The 25,257-nt window shown below is 50.9% G+C and overlaps 2 protein-coding genes across 2 annotated transcripts in view; one reads left to right on the forward strand and one right to left on the reverse strand.

Moving 5' to 3' along the window:
- RSRC1 (arginine and serine rich coiled-coil 1) overlaps window positions 1-14,407 on the reverse strand; it is a 102,980-nt gene extending 88,573 nt beyond the window's left edge. The window contains exons 1-4 of the mRNA XM_085587455.1: window positions 14,360-14,407; window positions 13,926-13,968; window positions 12,703-12,897; window positions 9,381-9,500 (exon numbers count right to left, since the gene is read on the reverse strand). Coding sequence (XP_085443581.1) covers window positions 9,381-9,500; window positions 12,703-12,890 — 308 coding nt within the window. The 5' untranslated portion in view covers window positions 12,891-12,897; window positions 13,926-13,968; window positions 14,360-14,407. The remainder of the gene's footprint in view (window positions 1-9,380; window positions 9,501-12,702; window positions 12,898-13,925; window positions 13,969-14,359) is intronic.
- Window positions 14,408-16,064: 1,657 nt separating this feature from the next.
- On the forward strand, window positions 16,065-21,404 carry SHOX2 (SHOX homeobox 2). Its single transcript, XM_031505688.3, has 5 exons — window positions 16,065-16,477; window positions 17,488-17,696; window positions 20,043-20,100; window positions 20,182-20,270; window positions 20,357-21,404. Exons 1-5 carry the CDS (start codon window positions 16,213-16,215, stop codon window positions 20,606-20,608), a joined length of 873 nt encoding a protein of 290 aa, XP_031361548.1. The 5' UTR covers window positions 16,065-16,212; the 3' UTR covers window positions 20,609-21,404.
- The last annotated feature ends 3,853 nt before the right edge of the window (window positions 21,405-25,257 follow it).

Raw genomic sequence — 25,257 nt, forward strand, 5'->3', positions numbered from 1 at the left:
GGCGATGAAAGCGCACCCGGCCCGACAGAAATCCAAACACAGCCACAGACACAATTATTTTACTAATTGCTAATGAATACAGTCAAGTGGCTTCAAAAAGCCAAACTTTGCTTGGACTACTTCAGGTTTTGACCTCTGCAGGAGCAAATGCATTTCAAACTGGAGCCCACCAAAACTGATTAACGGCGCCAGCCAAGGCCAGCGCAGAGCAGGAGCTTTTTTCCATCTATCACATGGCCCCGAGGATAGTTAAATGAACCTTAAAATGGCTACAAACAGCTCAATGACTACACAGAGTCCTGCCAATTAGAAATAATTAGGCAGTCATTTTGGTGGTAAGTCTTTTTAAGTGCATACATAATGATGCAATGATGCTTATTAGCGAGCTCATACGAGCTCTGCTCAAACAGCCTGGAATAATTATGCAACTATCACAAAGCCTTGCACATCTCTGTACTTCACCTTAATGCATTTAAAAATCCACTTCATTACCTCCAGTAATTAATCCTCCATTAATTGCAGGAAAAGCCCAGTTTACCGTGCTTCGTTTCTAATTATCTTATAAATAGTTATGGTTCTAATTAATGTGTTCATTAAGCTGAATATCTTTCTCAAAGCCATGCTCAGAGCAAAGGTTCTGCTTTTGAGAGAAAAAGCCTAACTAGCCATAAGGTGAGGCCATTTTGGTTGTATTTGCTTTTATTTTAGTATATTCAACCTCCTAATTGGCATTTAAAATCTAATTTGGAAGAACTTCAAGAAGACTATATAGGAGAAAAATAGGAAAAGGCTTTGGTTTTTTTTTCACCCATTCTCCAATCAAGAAGCTCAGAGCTTTAACAGGAAAACTTTTAGCATCTCTTTTTGATATAGACTGGGAACAGCTTTTCAGTGCTGTGCCACAGATTAATTTAAATTCTATCACAATTCAGTTTATCCCTGCATGTTTCCATAGAAGAGAATGAAAAACCGTGGAAGAAAAATAGATACCTAAAAGCTTATACCTAAAAATAATAAACCCATGCTGCTGGCTTTGCCTTCATTTCTAAGATATAATCCTGTGGCACAGAATTACAACCAGAATTTACATCAGTTATTTGAGCTGAGCATGACCTGACCCTTCAAATTCATTGAGAGGTTGCCTTCCTAATAGATACGGATATGATCCAATAAAAAACACAACTGGAAAATATCTTCTAATAATACCCATGGATAAGGAAACTCCCCATTGAAACATTTCCCAGGATTTTGGAGGCTTGCTTGTAAGAATTTTGCAGAAAACTTAAGACTCAAAATAAAATTCTACAAGAGTAAAAGCAAAATATTTTAGTTATAGTTATAATTCTGGTATAGATACTAAATTCCCATCTATTTCTAGATTTCACTTTTTAAATATGCATTATCTATCTAATACACTTATCTTCAGTTACACCATGCAAAAACAAACCCAAGTTTTCCCATCTTTTTGTTACCCTCACCCATATTTAACATTAAATATTTTGTTCAGAGAATTATTCATACTCTATTTTAACAGCAAAAGGACAAAGGCTCTGCACATGCCTGCAATTATCCCATTTCTTTTGGGAACCTTTCCTTCCTAGAACATCCCAGCTCAGGAAAATCTGGAATCACTGAAGTGCAGCTTTGCCATGGCCCTGCCAGGGCTGAGGTGTGATGCCAAGAAAGCTGCACTAGGAGCAGATGAATTATCAGCTCTCCATCTTGCCCTGGAATTTTTGGGAGCCTCGGTGTTGGAAACTGGGAAAATGTAAAGCTCAGGAGTTCAGATGTGGGAGGAGAAGCAGCAGCACAAAGGATGAAAGGACAGCCAGGGAGTGGCAGGATAGCAGAGTTTTAATCAGATTAATCAGGAACTCACTCCCAGAGCACATTGGGGAATGGCACCAACCTGGATCCCACAGGAAAACGGATTTTTATGGGATAAGGTTTGGGACAAAGGTCCCCAAACCCTGCCCACATACAGCCTGGTCCTGCTAAGGAGCAATGCCTGGAACCCCAGAAAAAACTGGCAGCAAAGAATTCCAGGGCACGGATGCTGTTTGTAGAGAATCAGGGGATGCTTTGGGCTGGGAGGGACCTTAAAGCTCATCCACATCCATGGCAGGGACACCTCCCACTGCCCCAGGGTCCAGCCCAGCCTTGGGCACTGCCAGGGACCCAGGGGCAGCCCCAGCTGCTCTGGAATTCCAGCCCAGCCCCTCCTCACCCTCCCAGGGAACAATTCCTTCCCAAAATCCCAACCAGCCCTGCCCTCCAGCAGTGGTAATTCATTCCCCCTTGCTCTGTCACTCCACACAACCTCTCCATATCATTTCTTCAGCAGAAATCCATTTTTTGCCTTCCCCATTTTAACCAGATTCTGTTCCTGCTATACATTATCAAAATTAGAAAGAGCGAAAGATGGGAATAAAAAGTACATTTTTACTGCTAAATTCTACTATTTAGTATTTCACAGTGGAAAAAATCACTCCTAGAAATGAACCCTGGAAAGGGCAACACTGTACAGAGCAAAGAGGGTCTTGGATTACCAGGGCATCCTTAAGACATCTGCTTTTGCAGGGCTGCCTCGAGAAACACGAGCTGTGCAGCAAAGAAAAAACAGATTTTATTTCATTGCCAAAGCTTTGGTAGCAGAGAAAAAAGAGAATTAAAAAAATAAAAGTTAAAATATGTAGTGGTTTAGAATGTAGACACACTTAAATCAAAAAGGCAACTCCTCATTAAGGGGAGCTCCTTTTCCAAACAGAAAACCCAAGCACTAAAAAACCCCAACAAGCTGCAAAAGCACCTTTTTCCAAAGGGAGGAATGAGAGGTTCTAGAGCAATGAGCTCTGCTTTAAACACTGTGTGTACCCAGCACCTGGGCTGCACAAAAAATCAACTTTCCACGGACCCGGACTCGAGCCTGAGCTCCAAATGAACAGCACTTATGCATTCAGAGCTTTTTTAAGGCTCCTTTTTTTGGTTTTATACCAATGAAAAGCATCAAAGCCGCTGTCACTCGCAGCTCTGTGGCTTTATTGATAACTGGAGGGCCCTTGGCATTGCCTTGTGAAGTTTAATTTCCCAAAGTGGTCAATTAAGGGTGGGCGATGAGCTCGGCAGTGCCTGCTGCCCCAGGATATCTCCACTGCTCCTGCTCCACCTCTGGGCCTTTCCTGGACACAAACCGATCATTCCTCTTGAAAAAGTCACTTATTGCAACAAAAAAAAAAGATATTTTTAGAGGCTGGTGCTGATACAACCTGGAAGGCAACAAGATCCTAAATAAAAACTGCAGGGCTGGATTTACTGGGGAAAAAATAAACATGAGCTGACATTACCATCAGCAGGATCACACTCAGTAATGTTAATTCCACCTTCCTGCCTCAAGCTTTTATTTGAAGTTTCATGAAAGAAATGCTGCAATATCTTAATTAAACCTATTTGCTAATGGACCAAAGGCTTAAAACTTTCCCAGCAGTAAAAAGAGAGAGAAACATGTAATGTTTACACTGATTTCTCACATGCTTGCACCTGAGTGGTTTAACTTGAGGAGCAAGGATGGGGGGAAAAAAACATGCTAAGCTGCAGATCAATACTTGAAAGGAATAGTAACTCCAGTGGCTACAACCAGGCAAAAAATTAAGCAATCCTAAGAATTAATGACAAGAATAAAATGACAGGAGCACGGAATGGCTTGGAATTTCAAAAGCAATGCTCTAATTAAACAGCACTGCTTGATTTCTGCCAGCACTCCTGTCTGCTTCTCTTTGGAAACTCCTCCTTTGGCATTTCCAGAGGGTTTTCCCAGCTGCAGAGGGCACAGCTCTGTCCCTGGGTGCCCAGCAGCAGGAGAAGGGTCCTGGCTGTCCCTGTCCCCACTGCCACCCTCCCAGCAGAGCCCGCTGCTGCCTGGCCAGCCCAGAAGCCTTCCCTTTGTCCCTTCCCTTTGTCCCTTTGTCCCCTTCCTGAGCAGCCACCAGCAGCTGTCCCACGGCCACACCTCTGCTCTCACCTGGAACATCACCAGCTGCAACCCCACAGCTGCAGCAGCCTGAAATTCCACCTCCAACACCCCTAAAAACCAGCATAACTCCACACCACTACAGTGGATCCTTGCCCACCACTGCAGACATTCCATTCTTTTTATTTTTTAAATCAATCTCTCCTCTACATCCTCCTGCTCCTCCATAAACTCTCCATGCTCATCACAATTTTACTCTTTATTTATCTGCTGTCCACTCAGAACATCCATCCCTTTTAATTTCCTCTCCCCTAAAAAGCTTTATTTTTATTTCAGGCCAATGCTGTTTGAGGAAATCCCTCCTGAAGTTTTCATAGTGAAGCCCCTGCTCTGTAATCCATGGAAAGTTCTCCAGCATGTGCTGAGCAGGACAGACAGACACAAAATTACTACAAATTGTGTCCTGATCCACTAGCTCTCATCAGCTGTGAGGTCTGACAGGCCAGGTTTTAATGTGGAAAGATTCCAGCACTTTAATCCCACACTAAAATAACTGCATGGAAAACAGGAGACCAACTGAAGACAGGTACCAGTAACACAAATACAAAAGCATTCAGTGATATCATCTTTAGAAAGTCTTACAAACTGTGCAGTATCAACCCCTCAACAAAATATATAACAGCAATTTTTTTAGGAAGGCATTAAAAACAGAAAATTCCCAAAGACCCCAAAAAACCATAATCAGTGGGGTTTTACCATCAGTTATTTAATGACTCTTTTCACACTGCACTTGAGGACTCTGCTTTTAAACTGCACAAATGAAGTGCTGAACACAAAGGCTGGGAGGGCTGGGCCCAGGTTAATTCAGTTCACTCTGCTGGAATAACGGCAGCTGCTTTTGCATCCCCAGTCCCAAACCTATCCCAAAGGCAGCCCTGAGCAGCAGCTCCCCTGCCCCTGGATGCAATAACCTGCACACTCTGCAACGTGAAATTAATTAGAGTGGAGGAATGGTAAAGAAATAAGATGTAAAACCTGATCCAACACCTCCTTCAGCCACACTGCCAAGGATCAGCTCCCCAGGCAGGATTACTTCCCACATCATCTTTTTTTTTTTTCTTCAATATGTATTGATGCACTTGCTGGTTTTGTCTTGATTTTTAAGTTGAAGTGCATTAAAGATATTTCAAGGCAGCAGTTTGCAGTTTATCATAATGGGAAAAGCCAAAGACATTTGGCAGATAATAAAGCAAACTTGCATATTCACAAGCAGTTCCAGGATTGGCTGAAATCGGGGAATAAAGGTCAACATTTTTTGGTTAATTCTGTTTAAAGCTCCGTGAATTAGAAGATTTGTGCTGCAAGTTCTGCTGCAGAGTATTTTGGATGTGATTAACTGGCAGAACAATCGCAGTGGAAGCTCTCCCAATATTCCCAGGGCTCCATCCAGCCCAGAATCCTGCAGGAGCCGAGCTCCCGCACGCCACAGCGGCAGAATATTCTAATAAGAACTCTCCTAATCTTCACCCAGCAATAATTTCAAGATGATATTATTATTCTCATTTCCTTGAATAATATCCATACTCCAGGGCCATTTTCCTTCTCATATTCAATATCGGGCATGCTCCTATCAAGATTCCTTTCTTCATATCCTGTCACGGTATCAATCACTGCCTGCTGTCCACTCAATCCACTTTTGATTTATCAGCCGCCGTCTTCCCGGACTCCATAACTCGACCCAAACCATTTTAGCAAGACAGTGACAAATAACACCCAGGATCACATCAACCTGTTCCACTTAGTAAACTAAGGAACAGGAACTGTGACATCCCTCCATAAGTATTCCCTGCTATTCCCCAGCCTGATGTATATTAATGAGGAGCTGCTATTTGAAATGCTCCTTCCACATCAGCATCTAATATGATCAAATTAGGAAATGGGATGATTTATTAAATTCTGTGCAGCTGAAATATTCCTTCCCAGCTCTGCATGCGTGGCTGCAGAGAGGGAGCTGTTGCTTCCAATTTTTCCACAGGAGGATGTGCCTGCGCTTCGCAGACGAATTATTGGCTTTAAAAAGATTGTGAGGAGGCGAAATGTTATTAAGCAAATGCTCAGTAAAACAAACTAAATCGGTTTTAAAATTCCTAATTTAATGTAAATCTTGGTTGTTTCTGCTGAAATTCAGTTTGTGATCTTATTAAGTCGTATTTGCATTGTACTCCCTCACTGGAGGACAGCTTGGAATTTATAGCATTACTGGGAAGCTCCACTTTTTTGACTTTAAAAATGCATCTAAAATGGAATAATTATAATATGCACAAGTTTTCCTATCTTCTCAAATCAAACAAGCACTACTGGGAAGCTCCACTTCTTTCACCCTAAAAGCTGCACCTAAAATAAAACAGGCAACACATGCACAAGTTTCTTTAGCTTCTCAAATAAAACACAACTATTACTGGGAAGCTTTACTGTTTTAACTCTAAAAAAATGCATCTAAAATAGGATAATCATAACATGCACAAGTTATCATCTCAAAAAAAAAAAAAAAAAAGTACAAGCAATACTGGGAAGTCCCACCTTTTTCACCTAAAAATGCAACTAAAATAAAATAATCACAATATGCACAAGTTTTCTTATCTCCTCCAATAAAGTACAAGAAATCAGTTTAGGTTATGAACAACACATATTTAAAATATCTTGAATTATAAAAATTCAACTTTCCAAAGTAAAACTTGATCTATCTCAGTGTTTTGCACTGCTGGAGATCTGTAAATCACCTGCTCAAATAAAACACCTGTGTTAGAGGAGTTATTAAAAAAACACATTACTTTTAACACCACCTTCACTACCTTGAAACACAAATTAAAAGAGGATTGTGGGGAGAAAAGATGTTACAGGGTACAGAATATGTGCCAACTGCATGATTTATACCAAAAACAATTTAAAGACACCATGTAACAGACCTTAACTTCCTATAGGAAGGTAATTTTCGAGAAGCAGACTCCTAATAAATAAAATAAAAATTACCGATAGCATTTGCTGGGCTCCTAAAGGGGATAATACTTTGAGGGTGCAGCAGGAGGATACAAACCCCTTTCCAGGTGGGGCAGCAGTTTTTCCTCCCTCCCTGGCACTGCAAGAAGTTGGAGATGCCCAGGAATATTCCCCTGGATAACCCATTCCTCCCTACAGGAACACCAGGGGCTGCCTGAGCTCCCCTGGATCATTTTATTAATTATTTATAAGTGGTTTCTTGAGGATTTACCTTGAAAAACCACGGGAAAATAAGTTGCCACACTCTGAACAAAAAAAAGTTGGGGATTACAGCTGGAATTCATGAGAATTCCATGCCAGCACTATAAATACAGACATTTTCCAGGACAAACATTGTCACACCTGCCCCAGGGGGTGCACGGGCAGAGATGGGGAACCCTCACTCCTGAACCACCTTTTCCCACCATTTTTATTTGTAGGTTTATTTTTCCTACCCCTCCATCACATTCCCTCTCTCCCCCACAATCTCTTTTCCAGCCTGAGGAATCCCAGACTCCCTGGAAAGCTGCTGAGCCCCTGTGTGGAGTGATTTTTGAGGCAGAAAAGGGATTATTTGGCATCACTGCAAGAGCTCAGCACTGACCAGCAGGGCAAGCACAGGCCTGGAGTAGCAGCTTTGTGCTGAACCAAGATTTAACTCCCCAAAATCATGATTAATGCAGAGCTGCTCAGTGCCACCCCACAGCAGACTGGGGAAAAATGACAATAAAAGGATGGAATGTGTCCTGTTGGGTTTAACTTTAAGCTTTTGGGCTCTTGTGGGATCATTTGGGATGTTATCTATCCATATTTTCCCTCTGTGGGGGTGAACAGGACCAGCATTTAAAGGAATGTGCAGCTCTACACTAGTGCTGCACACTCAATAGGTGAAATGTTTGATACATCAAATATTGAATACATAAAATACCCGAGATATAAAACACCTGATACATCAAGTATTTAATGCATTTTCTAGCAGTAGCCAGGTTTTTCAAGTTGTTAGGCACCTAATTTCCATATATTGTAACCATGATTAAAATCAAATCCCTTGGAAAATATGATCACTAAACCACAGCTAGTGAGAGCTGCAATTTATATTTATTATATATTATTTTATGGCCATTAAACTATAGCTAATGAGCTCTGTAATTTATTATATATTGGTTTATTATAATAAAAAACAGTTTAAATCAGTTTATCACACTTCCCAACACTGAATATGTGAAAACCCTTCCCTTTCACCACGTTCTTCTGACATTTTTGTGGGTTCAAACTGATTTTCTTAGCAAAAAAAGTGAACATTCCCAGGAATACCTTCACAGCTCTGATGGAGAGGATACTCCAAGAGAGGTCAGGCAGCTTAATTTCTAAATTTATTTCCAACTCTAAATAATCAAATTTCTACTACAAAGGCACTGCAGCAAAAAAGGGCCCAAGCAACTCAACAATGAACAGCTGGGAATAAGTCATGGCACAGCACAGAGAAGAGAAAGGGGAATATTCACATCTTTCAACAACAATTTTTCAACATTTAGAGGCAACAGCTCTCCTGGTTTGGACATGGAAACCAAAGGTTCAACAAATTCTTATTGCAGGCTCACAAAATCCCCTGGCTGAAGATTTTCAATGTGTACCCAGACAGCTTTGATCTGCCTGATCCACTCAATAATTAATTTAAAATCAATAGAAAATGCTAATGGGAAACCTGGTATCCAAGACAAATTTCAGTTAAATATCTTAATTGAAAAATACACACAAACACAAGCGGAGCAGCTTTTAATTAAAGAAGAAAAGCAGACTTTATAATACCTTTTGGTATTATAAACTTCTGGTTAAGATTTAAATATTTCAATTGTGAAAGATTTGTTTGTCACAAACCAATGTATGCAAACTTTCACTGCAGACATCCTTAAGTATTAATAGAAGATTGCATAACTAAAGACTCATCCTTTTCCAAGAGGAACACAGGTGAGAAAATCAGTTTATCCTGAACTCCAGGGAGCCAATGTTATGTGTGGGAATTATGGAAAGCAGGAACCAAGGAAAAAAAACCCATGAGACATTTTCAAATAATTGTATGACACCGAGAGCCCCTATTTATGGTTTTTTTTTTTTTCCTTGAATCAAATGCAAAATAAATATCTTATCTCCAAAACTGTTTCACCAGGATAACTCAAAGATTTAGTGTGTGGCAAGCACTCCAGAATAATTCCAAATTCGGAATTTCCAGGGATGTGTGGTTTAAACCCTCACCTGCAGCCGTTTTTCCTATTTATGCCAAGCTCGGTAATTATGGCAGGATTTTCCAGGAATGTTTTTCCAGTAAAATACCACTGTTTTTTGTTTTTGTTTTTTTCTTCCTAGGGGAGACTCTTACCTCCTGGTTCTGCTCTTTGACCTGGACCTTTGGGACCTGTAGGATTTGCCTCTGCCCCTGGAGCGGCTGCGCTTCCTCCTGGAGCCGTAGGAAGAGCTGCTGCTGGATCTGTGTCTGCGCCTGCAACAGAGCAGGGGTGAGGAGCTGCCCAAAAACCCAAAAACAGCAACAGAGCCCCAAAGATTCCCCAGAAAACACAGCCATGGTGAGGCTGAGCTGCCCAAAAACCCAAAAACAGCAACAGAGCCCCAAGGATTCCTCAGAAAACACAGCCATGGTGAGGCTGAACTGCCCAAAAACCCCAAAAACAACAACAGAGCCCCGAGGATCCCTCAGAAAACACAGCCATGGTGAGGCTGAGCTGCCCAAAAACCCAAAAACAACAACAGAGCCCCAAAGATTCCCCAGAAAACACAGCCATGGTGAGGCTGAGCTGCCCAAAAACCCCAAAAACAACAACAGAGCCCCAAGGATTCCTCAGAAAACACAGCCATGGTGAGGCTGAGCTGCCCAAAAACCCAAAAACAGCAACAGAGCCCCAAGGATTCCTCAGAAAACACAGCCATGGTGAGGCTGAGCTGCCCAAAAACCCAAAAACAGCAACAGAGCCCCAAGGATTCCTCAGAAAACACAGCCAGGGGTGAGGCTGAACTGCCCAAAAACCCAAAAACAGCAACAGAGCCCCAAGGATTCCTCAGAAAACACAGCTATGGTGAGGCTGAGCTGATCAAAAACCCCCAAAACAACAACAGAGCCCCAAGGATGCCTCAGAAAACACAGCCAGGGGTGAGGCTTGCCCTGCCCAAAAACCCCAAAGTACAGGGACAAACCCTCAAGGATTCCTCAGAAAATACAGCCGGGGTGAGGCTAGCACTGTTCCCAAAACCCCCAAAAAACAGGAACAAACCCTCAAAGATTCCTCAAAAAATACAGCCAAGGGGAGCATGGCACTGCCCAAAAACCCCAAAATAGGGACAAACCCCCAAGGATTCCTGAGCAAATACAGAAAAGGGGAGCATGGCACTGCTCAAAAACCCCAAACAATTCCTGAGAAAACACAGCCAGGGGTGAGGCTGGCACTGCCAAAAACCCCAAAAAGCAGGATAAAAGCCCCAGGGATTCCTGAGAAACATGCACAGACTCAGGAGTGCTCCAGAAGCCTCAAATCCCACTATTCCCCCAGAAGAGTAACTCACACAGGGATGCTGCTGCCCTAAAGAGCTAATCCTCCAAAATTCACATCCCAGACAAAAATGAAGTTTGGGAGGGGTCCTTAACTACTATTAGTAGTAATCACTTAATCAGTGTTAATTTCTTTCATTTGAGTTCATTTAAGGGCAGTTCCCTCCTGAACCCAGTCAGGAATCAAAAGGGTCTCTTCATTTTCCCCTCCCTCCCAGTTTTGTCTATTCAAAGAATAAATTCTTTTACACCAAGTAGAAAAGTGAAAGATATTAAACCCAAAAACCAAATGCAATCCAAATCTTAACACTTCCTTCCCATCTCCCAATAGTTAACTGATTAACAATTACAATCCTCCCTATTTTTGGCCTTTACATCGGATTCATATTAAAATGTTAAAATTATATTAATTATATTATATTATATTATATTATATTATATTATATTATATTATATTATATTATATTATATTATATTATATTATACTATATTACTACTACACAATATACTACATTATTGTATAATATTGTTATATTATAATATATTATAGATTACATCATATTACATTATTGTATATGCTATATTATATTTTTATTATATTATATGTATATTATGTTATAGTATAGCTATATTACATTATAGCTATATTATATTCTATTATAGCTATATTATATTGCATTATACTATACTACATTATTGTATAATATTGTTATATTATAATATATTATAGATTACATTATGTTACATTATTGTATATGCTATATTATATTATTATGTTATTGTATCATATTGTTATATTACATACATATATTATATTATATTATATTATATTATATTATATTATATTATATTATATTATATTATATTATATTATATTATATTATATTATATTATATTATATTATATTATATTATATTATATTATATTATATTATATTATATTATCCAATTTGCATATATAAAGCCCAAACAAAAATTGAATTCAGGATGTGCTCAGTGATTCTCCAGCATGAGGGAATGGGGCTGCAGGGGCTGGAATGCTGGACAGGATTCAGAGGTTCATGCTGAAGAACAGGGCTGCTCCTGGACAGGGAATGTGATGCTCCTGCTGGATGAGGGCCAGGAATTCCAGCAACTGCTGCCTTTGTTTGCTGAGGGTCAGGGACAAACCCAGCAGGGAACAGGGCCTGAGCTGCCCCAGGGAGAAAGGCAGGAGCCCAAAAGCAGAGCCTGGGGCACTCCGGGATGCCCTGGGGTCCCTCTGGCTTCCCCGGAGCTGTGCTGGATCCAGGGGCTCAGGGCTGGCCCCAGAGCCCTGGGGAGGGTGGAGATCCCAGCAGGAGCAGGACAAAGGGCTGGGAATGAAGCCCTGAGGTCCTCAGCACACCCTGCAACCACTCCAGAAAGGCCTGGCAGGAGCATTTCCTCCTGGATTCCCAGGGCAGCTGGACAACGGAGAGTTCTCCAGCTCCACCTCCCAATAAATTCACCAGCACCAGCCAGGCTGAGATGTCCAGGATGGAAGCACAGAAATGCTGCAGGGCTGGAGCCCCTCTGGAGCCACGCTGGGAGAGCTGGGAATGTTCCCCTGGAGAAGGGAAAACTCCAGGGAGAGCTCAGAGCCCTGCCAGGGCCTGGAGGGGCTCCAGGAGAGCTGGAGAGGGATGGGGACAAGGATGGAGGGACAGGAACAGGGAATGGCTCCCACTGCCAGAGGGCAGGGATGGGTGGGACATTGGGAAGGAATTCCTGGCTGAGATGCAATTCCAGAGCAGCTGGGGCTGCCCCTGGATCCCTGGCAGTGCCCGAGGCCAGGTTGGATGAGCTTAGAACACCCTGGGGCAGAGAGACCTGTCCCAGCTGGGAGAAGAAAGGAAGTTATTTCACCTCCTGGGATTTCCCTGGTTTAAAGCAGAAGTTCCCTTTGGATCTGCACATTCCCTGCTCTGTTCTCGTGGGGGAAAAGAGCTGTGGGTACTTCTGGTGGTGAGTTTGGGGTTTTACCCTGACACAGTGAAAACAGATTCACATCTCTTAAGGCTCAGAACAACCCGTGCCTTAAAATCCCAACCCACGGGCTCCAAACCCTTCCAGCTCCCTGCTGGAACGAGCTCAGCATCCAAGAACTCCTACAAATGCACCTTTTCTCATAGGAATGGGACCAGGACGGGAGATCCCGAGAGCGCGACCTGGACCTGGATTTCCTGCCCGACTTTTTGCGGCTGTGGGCGCGGCTGTCCGAGGAGCTGCTGGAGGAGGAGCGCCGGCGGTGCTTCTTCTTCCTCCGGCTCCTGCCCTCCTCCTCCGTGTCCGAGGAGCGCCGGCCCATCTCCGACCTGCACAGAACCCAGACACGTCCTGTGTGACACGGGCTGCCCTGTGCTGCTTCGTATTTACAGAAAAACAAAATACACCGTTCCCTCTCCTCCTCTCCCTGCTCCCTGGGATGAGATCCCAAATCCCCCCGGCTGTCCCCTCCTGGCAGGAGCTGTGCAGAGCCACAAGTTTCCCCTGATCCCCCTTTGCTCCAGGCTGAGCCTCTTCCCAGCTCCCTCAGGATTCTCCAAACTCTTCCCAGCTCCCTCAGGATTCTCCAAACTCTTCCCAGCTCCCTCAGCTTCTCCTGGAGCTCCAAACCCTTCCCAGCTCCCTCAGGATTCTCCTGGAGCTCCAAACCCTTCCCAGCTCCCTCAGGATTCTCCAAACCCTTCCCAGCTCCCTCAGGATTCTCCTGGAGCTCCAAACCCTTCCCAGCTCCTTCAGGATTCTCCAAACCCTTCCCAGCTCCTTCAGCTTCTCCTGGGGCTCCAGACCCTTCCCAGCTCCTTCAGGATTCTCCAAACCCTTCCCAGCTCCTTCAGCCCCTCCTGGAGCTCCATTCCCCTCCTGGGGCTCCAAACCCTTCCCAGCTCCCTCAGGATTCTCCAAACCCTTCCCAGCTCCCTCAGGATTCTCCACACCCTTCCCAGCTCCCTCAGCCCCTCCTGGAGCTCCATTCCCCTCCTGGGGCTCCAAACCCTTCCCAGCTCCCTCAGGATTCTCCAGACCCTCCCCAGCTCCCTCAGCCTCTCCTGGGACTCCAGACCATTCCCAGCTCCTTCAGCCCCTCCTGGAGCTCCACTCCCCTCCTGGGGCTCCAAACCCTTCCCAGCTCCCTCAGGATTCTCCAGACCCTTCCCAGCTCCCTCAGGATTCTCCAGACCCTTCCCAGCTCCCTCAGGATTCTCCAGACCCTTCCCAGCTCCCCAGCCCCTCCTGGAGCTCCGTTCCCTTCCCGGCTCCGCTCCCCTCTCTGCTCCTCCTCCCAGCACAGCCGGCTCCATCTCGCCGGTTCCTCCATCCAAACCTTCTCCCACCCTCGCACCTTCGGCCGCCGGGGCAGCAGCTCCTGATCCAGCGGGGAGCGCCTGGAGCAAAGCAAAATTCACCCTTAAGGACACGGAAGCTCCTCCCGAGCGCTGCCGGAGCCGCGGGGCTCCGGGGAACGCTCCGGCACACCGGCCCGTTCGGGACCCGCCGTCCCGCAGCGGGCCCGGGCCCGAGCACCGGCACCCCCGGGGCTCGCTCCCCGCCACCACGCGCCAGCAGCAGCTCCAGGGACTCCAGACCTGCCCGGCGCGGCTCCGCCGGGATCCCGGGCGGCTCCGCCGGGGCTGTGCCCGCGCTCCGCCCGCACCGGAGGCCGCGCGGCCGCTGCGCACACCCGGCCCTGCAGCGGCCGCCGGTCGCTCTGCCGTGTCCCCGTGTCCCCCCGTGTCCCCGTGTCCCCCCGTGTCCCCCCGTGCCCCGTCCCGGTACCTGCCGGAGCCGCCGCGGCCCCGGTTCGAGCCCAGCGCCTTCCGGGGCGGCGGGCAGGCAGCGCCAATCCACGGCCGAGCGCGGCCAGGCGGCCACGGCGAGCGCCGAGACATCGATGCGGCGAGCGCCCACGCGGGACGGGCGGGGGTCGGGAGGGGTCGGGCCGGGCTGCCCACGCTGCCCACGCTGCCCACGGCGGTGCACAGCCCACGGAGCGCTGTCTGCTCTCCCGACACGGCTCCCAACGCGGCGACCCACGGGCGCACGGCTTGACACGCCGCGGGTGACGGGCAGGAGGGGAGCGTGGGTGGTCCCAGGGTCGGGGTCCCGCTGCCCACGGAGGGTGCAGAGCCCACGGAACTCTGTCCGCGACCACCACGGCGGCAGCGCACGGCGTGTCCCGGCTGCCCCGTGTCCCACCGTGGGTGAGCGGGACAGCGGGACGGAGCGGTTTTCGTTCCGTCCCGGAGAGTAAAAGGAGGATCGGGGTTTTATGGCACCGAGAGCCGCCCCCGCGGGCGGAGGGCAGCGCTCCACGCGCGGCGTGGGCACCGCGGCCGTGCCCGCGGGACGGAGCGCGCCGGGCGCGGGTGGGCACGGACCGAGCCGGGACCCACCGGGCCGGGCGGAGCCTCCGCGGGGCAACGACCAGAAACACAACAGAACGATCGAACCGCTTCGCTTCGTTCGATTTTCCTACCGAATTCGGTTCGCTCAACGGGAGCCTCCCGAGCGCGCTGTCCCCCGCCACGGGAACTGCGGAACGCGCGTGGGGATAAACGAAATGTCAGGGCGGAGGGGCCGGTGAGGGTCACCCGGGCGGCCGGCAGCCGCGGCGGGGCCGGTCACACCGAATCCCGCCGGTGCCCGGTGCCCCGGGGATCGGAGGCGCCCCGCGGGAGCGGCTCCCGGGCGGCGCGACCCGCGCGTCCCCCGGCGCGGCGGGACCGGGACTCGCCGCCTGTCGCGACATGGTCGCGTGTGACCGGCCCGGAATAAAGCCCGCTGGCACCCCGGGTACCGAAGCTGCCCCGGTAAATGAACGCTCCGTTATGCGCATCATCGCCCCAAAGGTCAATGAAAAATCGATACGCAGGCAAGAGTTAAACAATTCTGAATAATTTATTAGAATTTAGCGAAGGTGGGAAAGAGGCGAGTTCCGCCGACAGAAGCGCTCCGCGGTGGGACTGGGAGGCACAAAGGGAACCGATATCGGCGATATTGGCGCGTTTGCCTCTATTCCGATGCCTCGCTGCGCGCCCGCTCCTGGCATCGATCCCCTCGGTTTTTCGGGGCCTTCGGGCGCCCACGGAGGAACTTTTGCGGCTCCCGCGGGGCCGGGGCCGCTCCGGTTGGCCGTGCCCGGGGCTGCGGGGCTGACCCGACCCACGCGGGGCGGTGCGCGGAGCCTGCGCGTCCCCGCCGCCCCCCCGCGCGTCCCGGTGGCCACTCCCCCGCCGCCCCGGCCCCTCTCCGCGCCGCGCTCGCCCGGGACCTGGCGCACGGTCCCGCGCCTAATTAAATTAATTAGGGCGCAGCGCGCGGCGGGCGGGCGGTGCCGTGGCCGCAGTGCCCCGCGGCGGGCGGGCGACCGGCGAGGACGGGAGGAAGGAAGGGAGGAAGGAAGGGGTCCATTCAGAGCTCCGAGGGGAGGTAATTCGCCGGGAACAAGGGGCCGGCTTTGCAAAGTATAAATAGTGCCACTTCAATCGCGGCGTCGCTATCAGACCCCGGGAGCCCTGCACGTCGGGCGGCACGGCCCGGCCCGGCTCGGCACGGCCCGGGGCGCCGCCGCCGCCTCCCCCGCCCCGTGGATGCCCGCCCGGGGAGCCGGGGCAGCGCGCCCCTGAGCCATGGAGGAGCTGACGGCGTTTGTCTCCAAGTCGTTTGATCCCAAAGCCAAGGAGAAGAAGGAGCTCATCACCTACCGCGAGGTGCTGGAGAGCGGGCCCCTGCGCGGCGGCGGCGGCCCGCGGGAGCCCGGCGGGGCGGCGGCGGAGCCGGGCCGGGAGGACACGGGCAGCCCCGCGGCGCGGCCGGCCGGGCGCTCCCCGCCGCGGGAGCCCGACGCCGCCGCCGAGAGAGCGGCCGAGGCGGCCACCCCCAAGCTCAGCGACGGTAACGGCGGCACCGCGGGCTCCCCCTTCTCCCGTTCCCTTTCCCCTTCCCCCGCTTTCCCCGTCGGGGTCGGTACGCGCGGTCGCGGGTGGACGGGGCCGGCGGGGAGGCAGCGCCCGGCGGTGACGGGCGGCTGCCCGGGCTCTGCCAGCCGCGGGAGATGGGCGGCCGGCCTCGAAGTTTTTAGATTAAAATACTTAAACCCGGATTTAACTTGCTCAGAACGCGATCTCGTTCCCCGTTCGGCATCCCACGGGAAGCCGCGCCGCCAACGAAAGCCCGGCCCCGCGGGCCCGTTCGTTCCCCCGCGGCTCCGCGGACTCGCGTGGGGCCGGGCCGCGCTGGCCACGCTCAGCCCCGCGGCTTCCAGCAGATCTGCCCGCGGGTGTTCCGCGCGGTACCGCGGGGCCGGCACCGGGGCCGCCCGCCGCTCTCGGGCGCTGCGGGAAGCGGCCGGGCCCGTGCCCGTGGCCGCGGGGACCCGCGGCTCGCTGCCGCCCTTTTGTTCGGACCGGCGGGGCGCCCGGAGCATCCCCGATCGGATGCCTGCAATAGGGCGACCGGTGCTGCGGGAGCCGCGGCGGGGCCGGGCCGTGCCGGCCGGCCGGTCCCGGGGGGTCGGTGCGCGGGCCCCGCGCTCCGGCCCGGGGCGCGTCTCCGGCCGAGAATTGACCGAGGAGAACCGGCTCCCGGGGGGCGGAGGGGCCGCGGCGGCCGGCGGAGGCTCCGGGGACCTGTTGCTGCGCATCCCCCGGGGGCGCGGCGGGGCCGGAGGGGAGGGCTCGGTGCGGACCCCGCTCTCCCCGGCAGCGGTTACCGGAGACGGCGGCGGAGCCCGGAACGGCAGCGGCCGAGGCGGCCTAGCGCGGCCCGGGCGCGCAGGCCCCGCTCCCGGCTGCCCCGGCCCCGGGGGGCTCCCGCCCGCATCCCCCCGGCCGCCGGCAGCGGCGGGAGCGCGGCGAGCCCCGGTGCCCCCGGCCCCGCCGCTCTGACTGCTGTGTCGTGCCCAGTGTCCCCAGAGCTGAAGGAGCGCAAGGAGGATGCGAAAGCGATGGAAGACGAAGGGCAGACGAAAATCAAGCAGAGGAGGAGCCGGACGAATTTCACCCTGGAGCAGCTGAACGAGCTGGAAAGGCTTTTCGACGAGACCCACTACCCGGACGCGTTCATGCGGGAGGAGCTGAGCCAGCGGCTGGGGCTCTCCGAGGCCCGGGTGCAGGTAGCCGGGGCTGCGTGGGGTGCTCGGGGGAACGGGCAGCTCGGAAACGCCGGGGAGATGATGGGAACGAGCCCCATCCTTCTGGCAGGGAGAGGAGGCAGCTCCCCGGCTCCCAACTTCCTCCGGCAAATCTGCCAGCGGCCTCGCAGGGTTTTGCCTGCCTGCCCGGGATTTGTGTCCCCGTCCCTTCGTCGTGCCCTGGTTTATCCCAGCTCCGCCGTTTTTCCATCCCTGCCTCGGCAGCCGCTCCCGGGGCTGGCGGGGGCTGCGCTCCCGGTGCCGCTGCCCGGCTCATCCATGGACACCCATTCCCGGCATGGATGTCGCGAGCAAAAGCTGAGTTAGACACCGCCAAGTGAAACCATGATAAGATGTATTCACAGCCCGTTTCGCCTCGTAGTCCTTAAATGTTGAAACGGCACGAGAATTGAGCGAGGTGCTTTGTTGGGGTTTGTGAAATACAGAAAGTCTGGGATTAACCCGAGATATTTTCAGCTTTCTGCCCTCCCAGGAAGCCGCGGCTTCTCTGGGTTTAACCTGCTTTTTGCACCCTCCTAAAGTTTTTGCCAAACGGGTTCTTGGGCCGCTTTCTGCGAGTTTTGTCGGGATGAGCTGAGGAGCGGGGAAGGAAGGGGATCCCTCAAATGAGAACAAATGTAGCTGCTCCGGTGTATTTCCGTTCTGAAAATAAAAGAAGAGAAAATGATGGTCATTATTTGCTGGAACACATGGAGAAGTTTTAGGCCCCGAACATCTGCAGCTGGTGGAAAGTATCGCTGTAACAGATACTCCCCCTCAATCTTTGTGCTCGCAGGCACCATCTGCACCCAAGTATGCGCTCGGTCCTTGGGGGGTTTCCCTGCATCGCGTAAGGTTGTGAGCACAGAGGCAGAGCCGGCACGGGGAACCGAGAAACTCAAAACGAGCAGCTTTTGTCAGAGCCTGAACCACAAAAACCCCCAAATTGAAATAAAAAAAAATAAAAGTCTTCATTTTCCCTCTCTTCTCCCCCCGATTTTTTTTTTTTTTTTTTTTTTTTTTGCTTTTCGGTTTTTTTGGGTTTGTTTTGTTGTTTTTTTTGTTGGTTTGGTTTGGTTTTTTTGCTAGCTGCTAGGTTGGTTTTTGGTTGGTTGGTTTTTAATTGTGTTTGTTCGTGGTTTTTAAATTTATTTCTTATTTCTGTTCACCAAACCCTAACAAAACCAAGGCAAAAAGTTGTTGGCTGTGGAAAATGGAGCAGGGAGGTGCTCGACAAAGGAGGCGGCGGCGGCGCATAATCCGCGCTCCCATGATGCCAAATCGCAGGGTGCATAATAACTTTTGGAGATTTACATAGATTAAACCCATTCCCTAGAAATCCTCCCGGAAAAAAAAAAAAACCGCTTTTCAATAATATTTCGCCTCGTATCTGCTCTAATTTGTAAATGATGGAAGGCGCGTTTGTTTCCACGGGAGGCTGAGGGCGAACGTGGCTCTTGGGCAGATTTTCCTTGGCTGGAGAAAATGACAGGGCGGGAGGAATTCCCGTTTATATTCGTCTCTTATAGTAAGACCTCAAAAAATACAATTTTTATATTTTTAAATTTTTTTTTCTGGCGCGGGGAAAGGATTTCTTGGCTGCTGGGATGAGCTACAGAGCCCTGGGTTAAAACGGGGATCTTTTAAGAGCGGCTCTCCCCTTTTCCCTCCCTCCTTTCCCAAAGCCAGCAGAACTTCAGCCTGGGAATTTATTTTAACGATTCCATTTCCAATATTAAAAGTACGTTCTCATCTAACGGGGCAGCCTCTTCGGTGCAGGCAAATTAGATTATTATGATAATGAGATAATTATTCCGCTTCTGTGCTACACTCCAGTGAACAGAGAAATTCGAAACTTCTTGGTAGCGAAGCTTTTTAGGACTGTAATTCTCCTCCACCCCCCCCCCCCCACGAAAAAGCAGATAAAAAGTCATAAACCGTTGTCGTTGAGTTTTCCTGTAAGATAAAGGCAATTAATTTATTTATTAATGAGCACCCGCTTCTCAGGCCATTAGCAGTGGATCTCGAGAGCGATTTCAGCCTGTTGGGAGCCTGGTGCTGAAAGAGGAAGCCGGGGCTCGGGAAATCATTTCCCCGGGGCGTGCCGGCCGCGCTTGGCCGTTTTGGGGGGTTTGGGGCTCTTTCTTTCCCTTTTGCCTTTCGGAGCTGGGCGGCGGGGGCAGCCCGGGCGGGGGGAGCGCAGCGCACCCGCCGCTCTTTGTCTGCGGGCTTCGGGCTGGGCTTTTGCTGCTCATTACCGCTCTCATTGTCCTTCGGGCGGGCTCCTCGGGGTGTGCGTGACCCCGCGTCCCGCCGGCCTCCCCGCAGGTTTGGTTCCAGAACCGCCGGGCCAAGTGCCGCAAGCAGGAGAACCAGCTGCACAAAGGTAGCGGGGCCGGGGGCGCGGCGGGGCGGGCGCGGGCGGCGGCGGCGGCTCCGGGCGCTGAGCGCTCCGCTCCCCGCGCAGGGGTTCTGATCGGCGCCGCCACGCAGTTCGAGGCCTGCCGGGTGGCTCCCTACGTCAACGTGGGCGCTCTGAGGATGCCCTTCCAGCAGGTAAGCGCGCTCGGGAGGGCGGCGAGGTCTCCCGGGGTGGGTGGGTGGGTGGGTGACGCGGGTCACCCTCCGCTTGTCGCCCGCAGGTGCAGGCGCAGCTGCAGCTGGACAGCGCCGTGGCCCACGCTCACCATCACCTGCACCCGCACCTGGCCCACGCCCCCTACATGATGTTCCCCGCGCCCCCCTTCGGGCTCCCGCTGGCCACCCTGGCCGAGTCCGCCTCCGCCGCCTCCGTGGTGGCCGCCGCCGCCGCCGCCAAGACCACCAGCAAGAATTCCAGCATCGCCGACCTCCGCCTGAAGGCCAAGAAACACGCCGCCGCCCTGGGGCTGTGACCGCGCTGCTGCTGCTGCTTTATTTTTCTTTCTTTTTTCTTTTTTTTTTTTTTCCAAAAAAAAAAAAAAAAAAAAAGGAAAAAAAAAAGTTGAAAAAAGGAAAAAAAAAAAGAAAGAAACGAGGGAGAGGAGAAACGGACGGGAGATATATACTTATTTAAGGAATTCGAGGACGCGCAGCTGGGAAGTTCACAGGTTTTGAAACTGACCTTTTTCTGCGAAGTTCACTTTAATACAAGAAATTTGATAAGAGAGGCGGGCCTCCTTTCACGTTGCATCAGGTACTTGAGTTTAACAACCACGTCTGGAATAGCGACAAAAAAAATAAAAAGGAAAAAAAAAAAAAAGAAGAAAGACTACGACGAACAGAAAAAAAAGGGAAAAAAAAAAAAGACAATGATTTCTCTGCGAATTTCTAATGGGAAACTGTCCGGGATACTTCCTCCAGCAGCATTCCGGGTTGCATGTATTTGTATTTCATTGATGGAGTCCTTTGATTCACTTGCACTTCACCCTCATCTTTAGTAGGAAAAAAAAAAAAAACCGAGACAACCACAAAAGCAAACAAACAAACGTGGCTGGGTTCTTTCTCCTTTAATCTTGGAGGGAAGCAGGCAGAGCGAGGCAGATCAAGCGCTACCTTTTCCACTCGCAAATCTTTGTTGGTCCTTCGCTGTCCCACCTCTGAAATAAATAAAAGGGAGCGGAAAGCGCCAGGAGAGCGGAGTTTGCCTCCCTTTGCCGGGTCTCTCCCCTCCTGAGGGCAAAAGTAAATGGAAAAAAAAAAAAAAAAAAAGAGTATTTAATTCCCAACCACCACTTGACACCACGGCAAATTCCAATAAGAGGTACTGGGTACATGTAAAATATGTTGATACACACGAACAAAGTTTATTTTGGCTATAACTTGTGAATTGATAGTTGACTGTCAAACATTTACATTTTATCTCATAAAGGTGTATCTATTCACGTAACCTTGTGATTTTTTTGGTTATTATTATTATTATTTGAGAGACGTATAGCTATTTAACCTGGGGTACCCTGCAGTCAGTGATTGTTATCCCAGATTTTGCCATCTGACCCTCATGATTATTGCCAAGACAGAGGGAAAGCTCTTCTACGCGAACTTTGGTATGGACGGGCTTTGTATCTATTTGTTCTCCATGAAAACAAAATTATTTATATTGACCATATTTTTTCTAGTGTATTTTAAGTTATTTAAAAAAGAAAAAAAAAAGAGGAAAAAAAAAAAAAAAGCAAGATGCTGTTATCTCATTGCATTTGTTGTCGGTACAATATATTTTGTTTCACTCAGGTTTGCTTCACCTTTTTTAATCCATTTTCGACGTCACGAATTTCAATAAGTGCCAAGTAATGAATTTAAGACACTTTGCCTATTGACTGAAGGGGGGACGGTGCGGGGCCGGTGCCAGCTCCCCGCCGGGACTGTCGGTGTCCAGCCAGCGGTGATGCTCTTTTCTTTGCCGTCTTCTCACCTCCTGTACATCTCGCACGTTTCTTTCCGCTCCGTAGATGTCGCGACACGCCGATAGCGCTCAGCACGACGAGGAAGCGCCGCTCGCCTCCGCGCAGCGTTTTTTTTTTAAACATTTTTTTTTTTTTTGTCCCCCCCCTCCACTTTCTGGGAGTTTCCCCGAGTTTCGGCTGCGCATCCCGGGACGTTCGCGTTGGGCTTCCCTGCGGCGGCCGAGCCGGCCGGTGGGCGCTCTCTAGCAATTGTGTCTTGAACGAGTTCTGTCAGGTTCCCTCAGGTAATAAAAGCGAGCAAAGCGGAACGGCTCGGAATCCTTTCCAGGGCGGGATCGGGGCTCCGGGGCTCGCCGCGCCCGGCGGAGCCCGCAGCGCGCCCGCTCCCACCGAGCGCTCCCGGCCGGCCGCTCCCGGCCGCTCCGGGCTGGGAGCGCTCCCCCCACGCCGGGACTCTCCTCCCGCTCCTCCCGGGCCGCCGGGAAGCTCCGGGAAATCCCGGCGGGACGAGCCGCTCCGGGGCCGGCCGTGGACGGGGGATGCGCAGCCCCCGAGCCCCCGCCGGGGAAAGGCTGGGAAGGGTCGGGAAGGGCTGGGAAGGGTCGGGAAGTGTTGGGAAGGGCTGGGAAGGGCTGGGAAGGGCTGGGAAGGGTCGGGATGGGCTGGGAAGGGTCGGGAAGGGCTGGGAAGTGTTGGGAAGTGTTGGGAAGAGTCCCTCGGGCCGGCTGCGGCACCGCGGGCAGCGACAGGAGAGCCCGAGGTGTCCCCGCGGGATGGGCAGGGGTAAGGACCGGGATAAGGACCGGGATAAGGACAGGGACAGTCACAGTCCTCCCAGCGAGGCTCCCAAGCAGCGAAAGCCAAAACAGCTGGGCCGTTCCTCTGCTAATAACGGGCTGGAAATGATAGATTTTACATTGGGTAAAACCGGCTTTATTCCAGCAAAAGTAAGATACTGCTAATTATAAAGCCAATAAAAGTACCGGTGCTGTCGATTGATCCCGAATAGAGCAGTTCATTAATGTGTGCATGAGAGCATGGCAGCCCCAGCCTCAGACATCCTCTCCCTCCTCCAAATAAACCTGCCAGGTCCTACCTGCTCTGCTTAAAGCACAACCGGTTGAGGTGGAGCTGCCCAACAATCCTGTGCAGGTTTTTGGGGGTGTGACACAAGCAGGAACCTCAAACCTTCCCCCAGCTCTTGGCATGTCTGTCTTCAAGATGGTTGTAATAAAAAGTCAGGGAAAATGGGCTTTCGTCCTATCAGGGAAGGTGATTGGATGGTGTGAGAGAACTGTGTGGTTTTTAGCATAGCTGTGATTAAAATAAAATAGTCTTAACGGGATGTTTTTGGACAGGAACACTCACATTCCTGATTTCCTTGCGCTGGAATCCCTAATAAGTCTACAGGCCAACAGAAGTTGGCCAGGACTCTTCTGTTTCTATTTTATTTCTTAGAGTGTCTGAACCTCTATAAAACCCCGCAGATCTCCCCAAATGTAATTATGGGGATTTCATGAACCAGCCAGCTCTCACAATCGGCGCTTCCTGCAGATAAAACTTTTGTTGGGGCTGACAGGGAGAGGCGCTGGCCTGAACAGGGGGCTGGAGAAGGGATCCAGGAATCCTGCAGGAAGGAGCAAACACCTGCTCCTGTGCTGGCCGAGCCCCTGGGTGCTCCCAGCAGGATTCCGGGGGGCTGGAGGAGCAGTTCCCACTTCTGCTGAGTCTCTGCAGCAGCAGCAGCAGCGAGGAGAGAGGGGCAGGGAGCAGCCAGAGGTCTGGCAGGGAGCTCCAACCCCACCGCTCCTGCAGGATCTGGGCTCTCCACGCAGCAACGCTGGCAAGGAGCAGGGGAGGAAGCTGAAAACGTGCTGAGTCCTGGGCACAAACCTGCTGTGCCCTCCCACTGCTCAGCCTCGCTCCAGGCCCGGCTCTGAGTCTCCTTTTGGGGGAGCAGCACGGGAAAAGCACCCCAGCCTTGTGGGATGCAGCCACGGAATAAATGATGTGTTGTGCTGACAGTACAGCCTGTGCTCTTTCCTGCCCAGTAAATATTGATACTTGTTCCATTTTGTGGCTGTTCCCGTTTTGTTTGCCCTTGAATCCTCAGTCCCTGGCTATTTCTGAGCCTGATTTCCCTCACTGTGAGGTACCAGCAAGTGAAAGGCACCTTAAAAGTCCCCGTGTAGGTTTGAGGAATAAAAGCAGGAGATCTGGTTCCCTTTGGTGGTTCTGAGGTGGGCAGCAAAGCTCTGCAGGGACCTGGAAAAGCTGTGTTCATTTTTAAATTTCACTTCCCTGCATTCAAGCAGCCACGGCCCCTGATTTTCCTGGAGGATCCGGTGAGTGTTCCCAGCCACGGCAGCTGTCACTACTCACACTTTACACCAGCACTCAGCCTCCTCTCCAGGTGTTCTTTAGGCAATTAAGTTGGTGTGAGTGAAGGAAATCCTCAGAATTTTCGACACCCCGAGTCTCCCAGCCTCTGGGGTTTGGGATGCCTTTGTGCTGCTCTGCCAGCTCCTCCTGGCCCGAATTCCTGGGGGCAGATCAGAGCCAGCAGAGCCACGGATGCCCTCAGCCCTGTGCCAACACCAGGCTGCTTTGACAAGGGAAAGGGCCACAAAAGGGAAAGGGCCACAAAAGGGAAAGGGCCACAAAAGGGAAAGAGCCACAGAACCCCTGCCCTGCCCAGTGTGAGCTGATTTTTGGTGCTGTGAGTGCAGGATCTGTGGGAATCTGCCGAATCATCCCTGTGTGCATCCCCTGCAGCCAGCTCCTGCTCCTTCTCCTCCTGCAAGGTCATCTCGTGCTCAGCACAGCCTCAACTTTTCCTCCAGAGGGAAGGGAAGCTTTTCCCTGATCAGGGAAAGAGGTTTGGGGATGTTTTCCTCCATAGCAAAGGGTTTATGGCCTTTGCACGTCTGCTCACCAAACACCCACGTGCTTCCAGCAGCCTCTTTTCACACAGGGAAAAATCACCCGGGGAGAAATTCTGGGAGAGGGTTCCAAAATGGGGAGGCAAAAAATGCACAGAAGGAACGAGGGGCAGTTCCTCAGCAGCTACAGCCAGCCTGAAAGCACCGAGGATGCAAAGCTGGGTTGATAAACCACAGTGCCAGAGCTTTGTGACTCGTTCAGGGACCAGAGAAGAGCTT

Source organism: Lonchura striata, chromosome 9, assembly GCF_050655825.1.
Source record: "Lonchura striata isolate lonStrDom1 chromosome 9, ASM5065582v1, whole genome shotgun sequence".
Classification (NCBI taxonomy): Eukaryota; Metazoa; Chordata; class Aves; order Passeriformes; family Estrildidae; genus Lonchura; species Lonchura striata.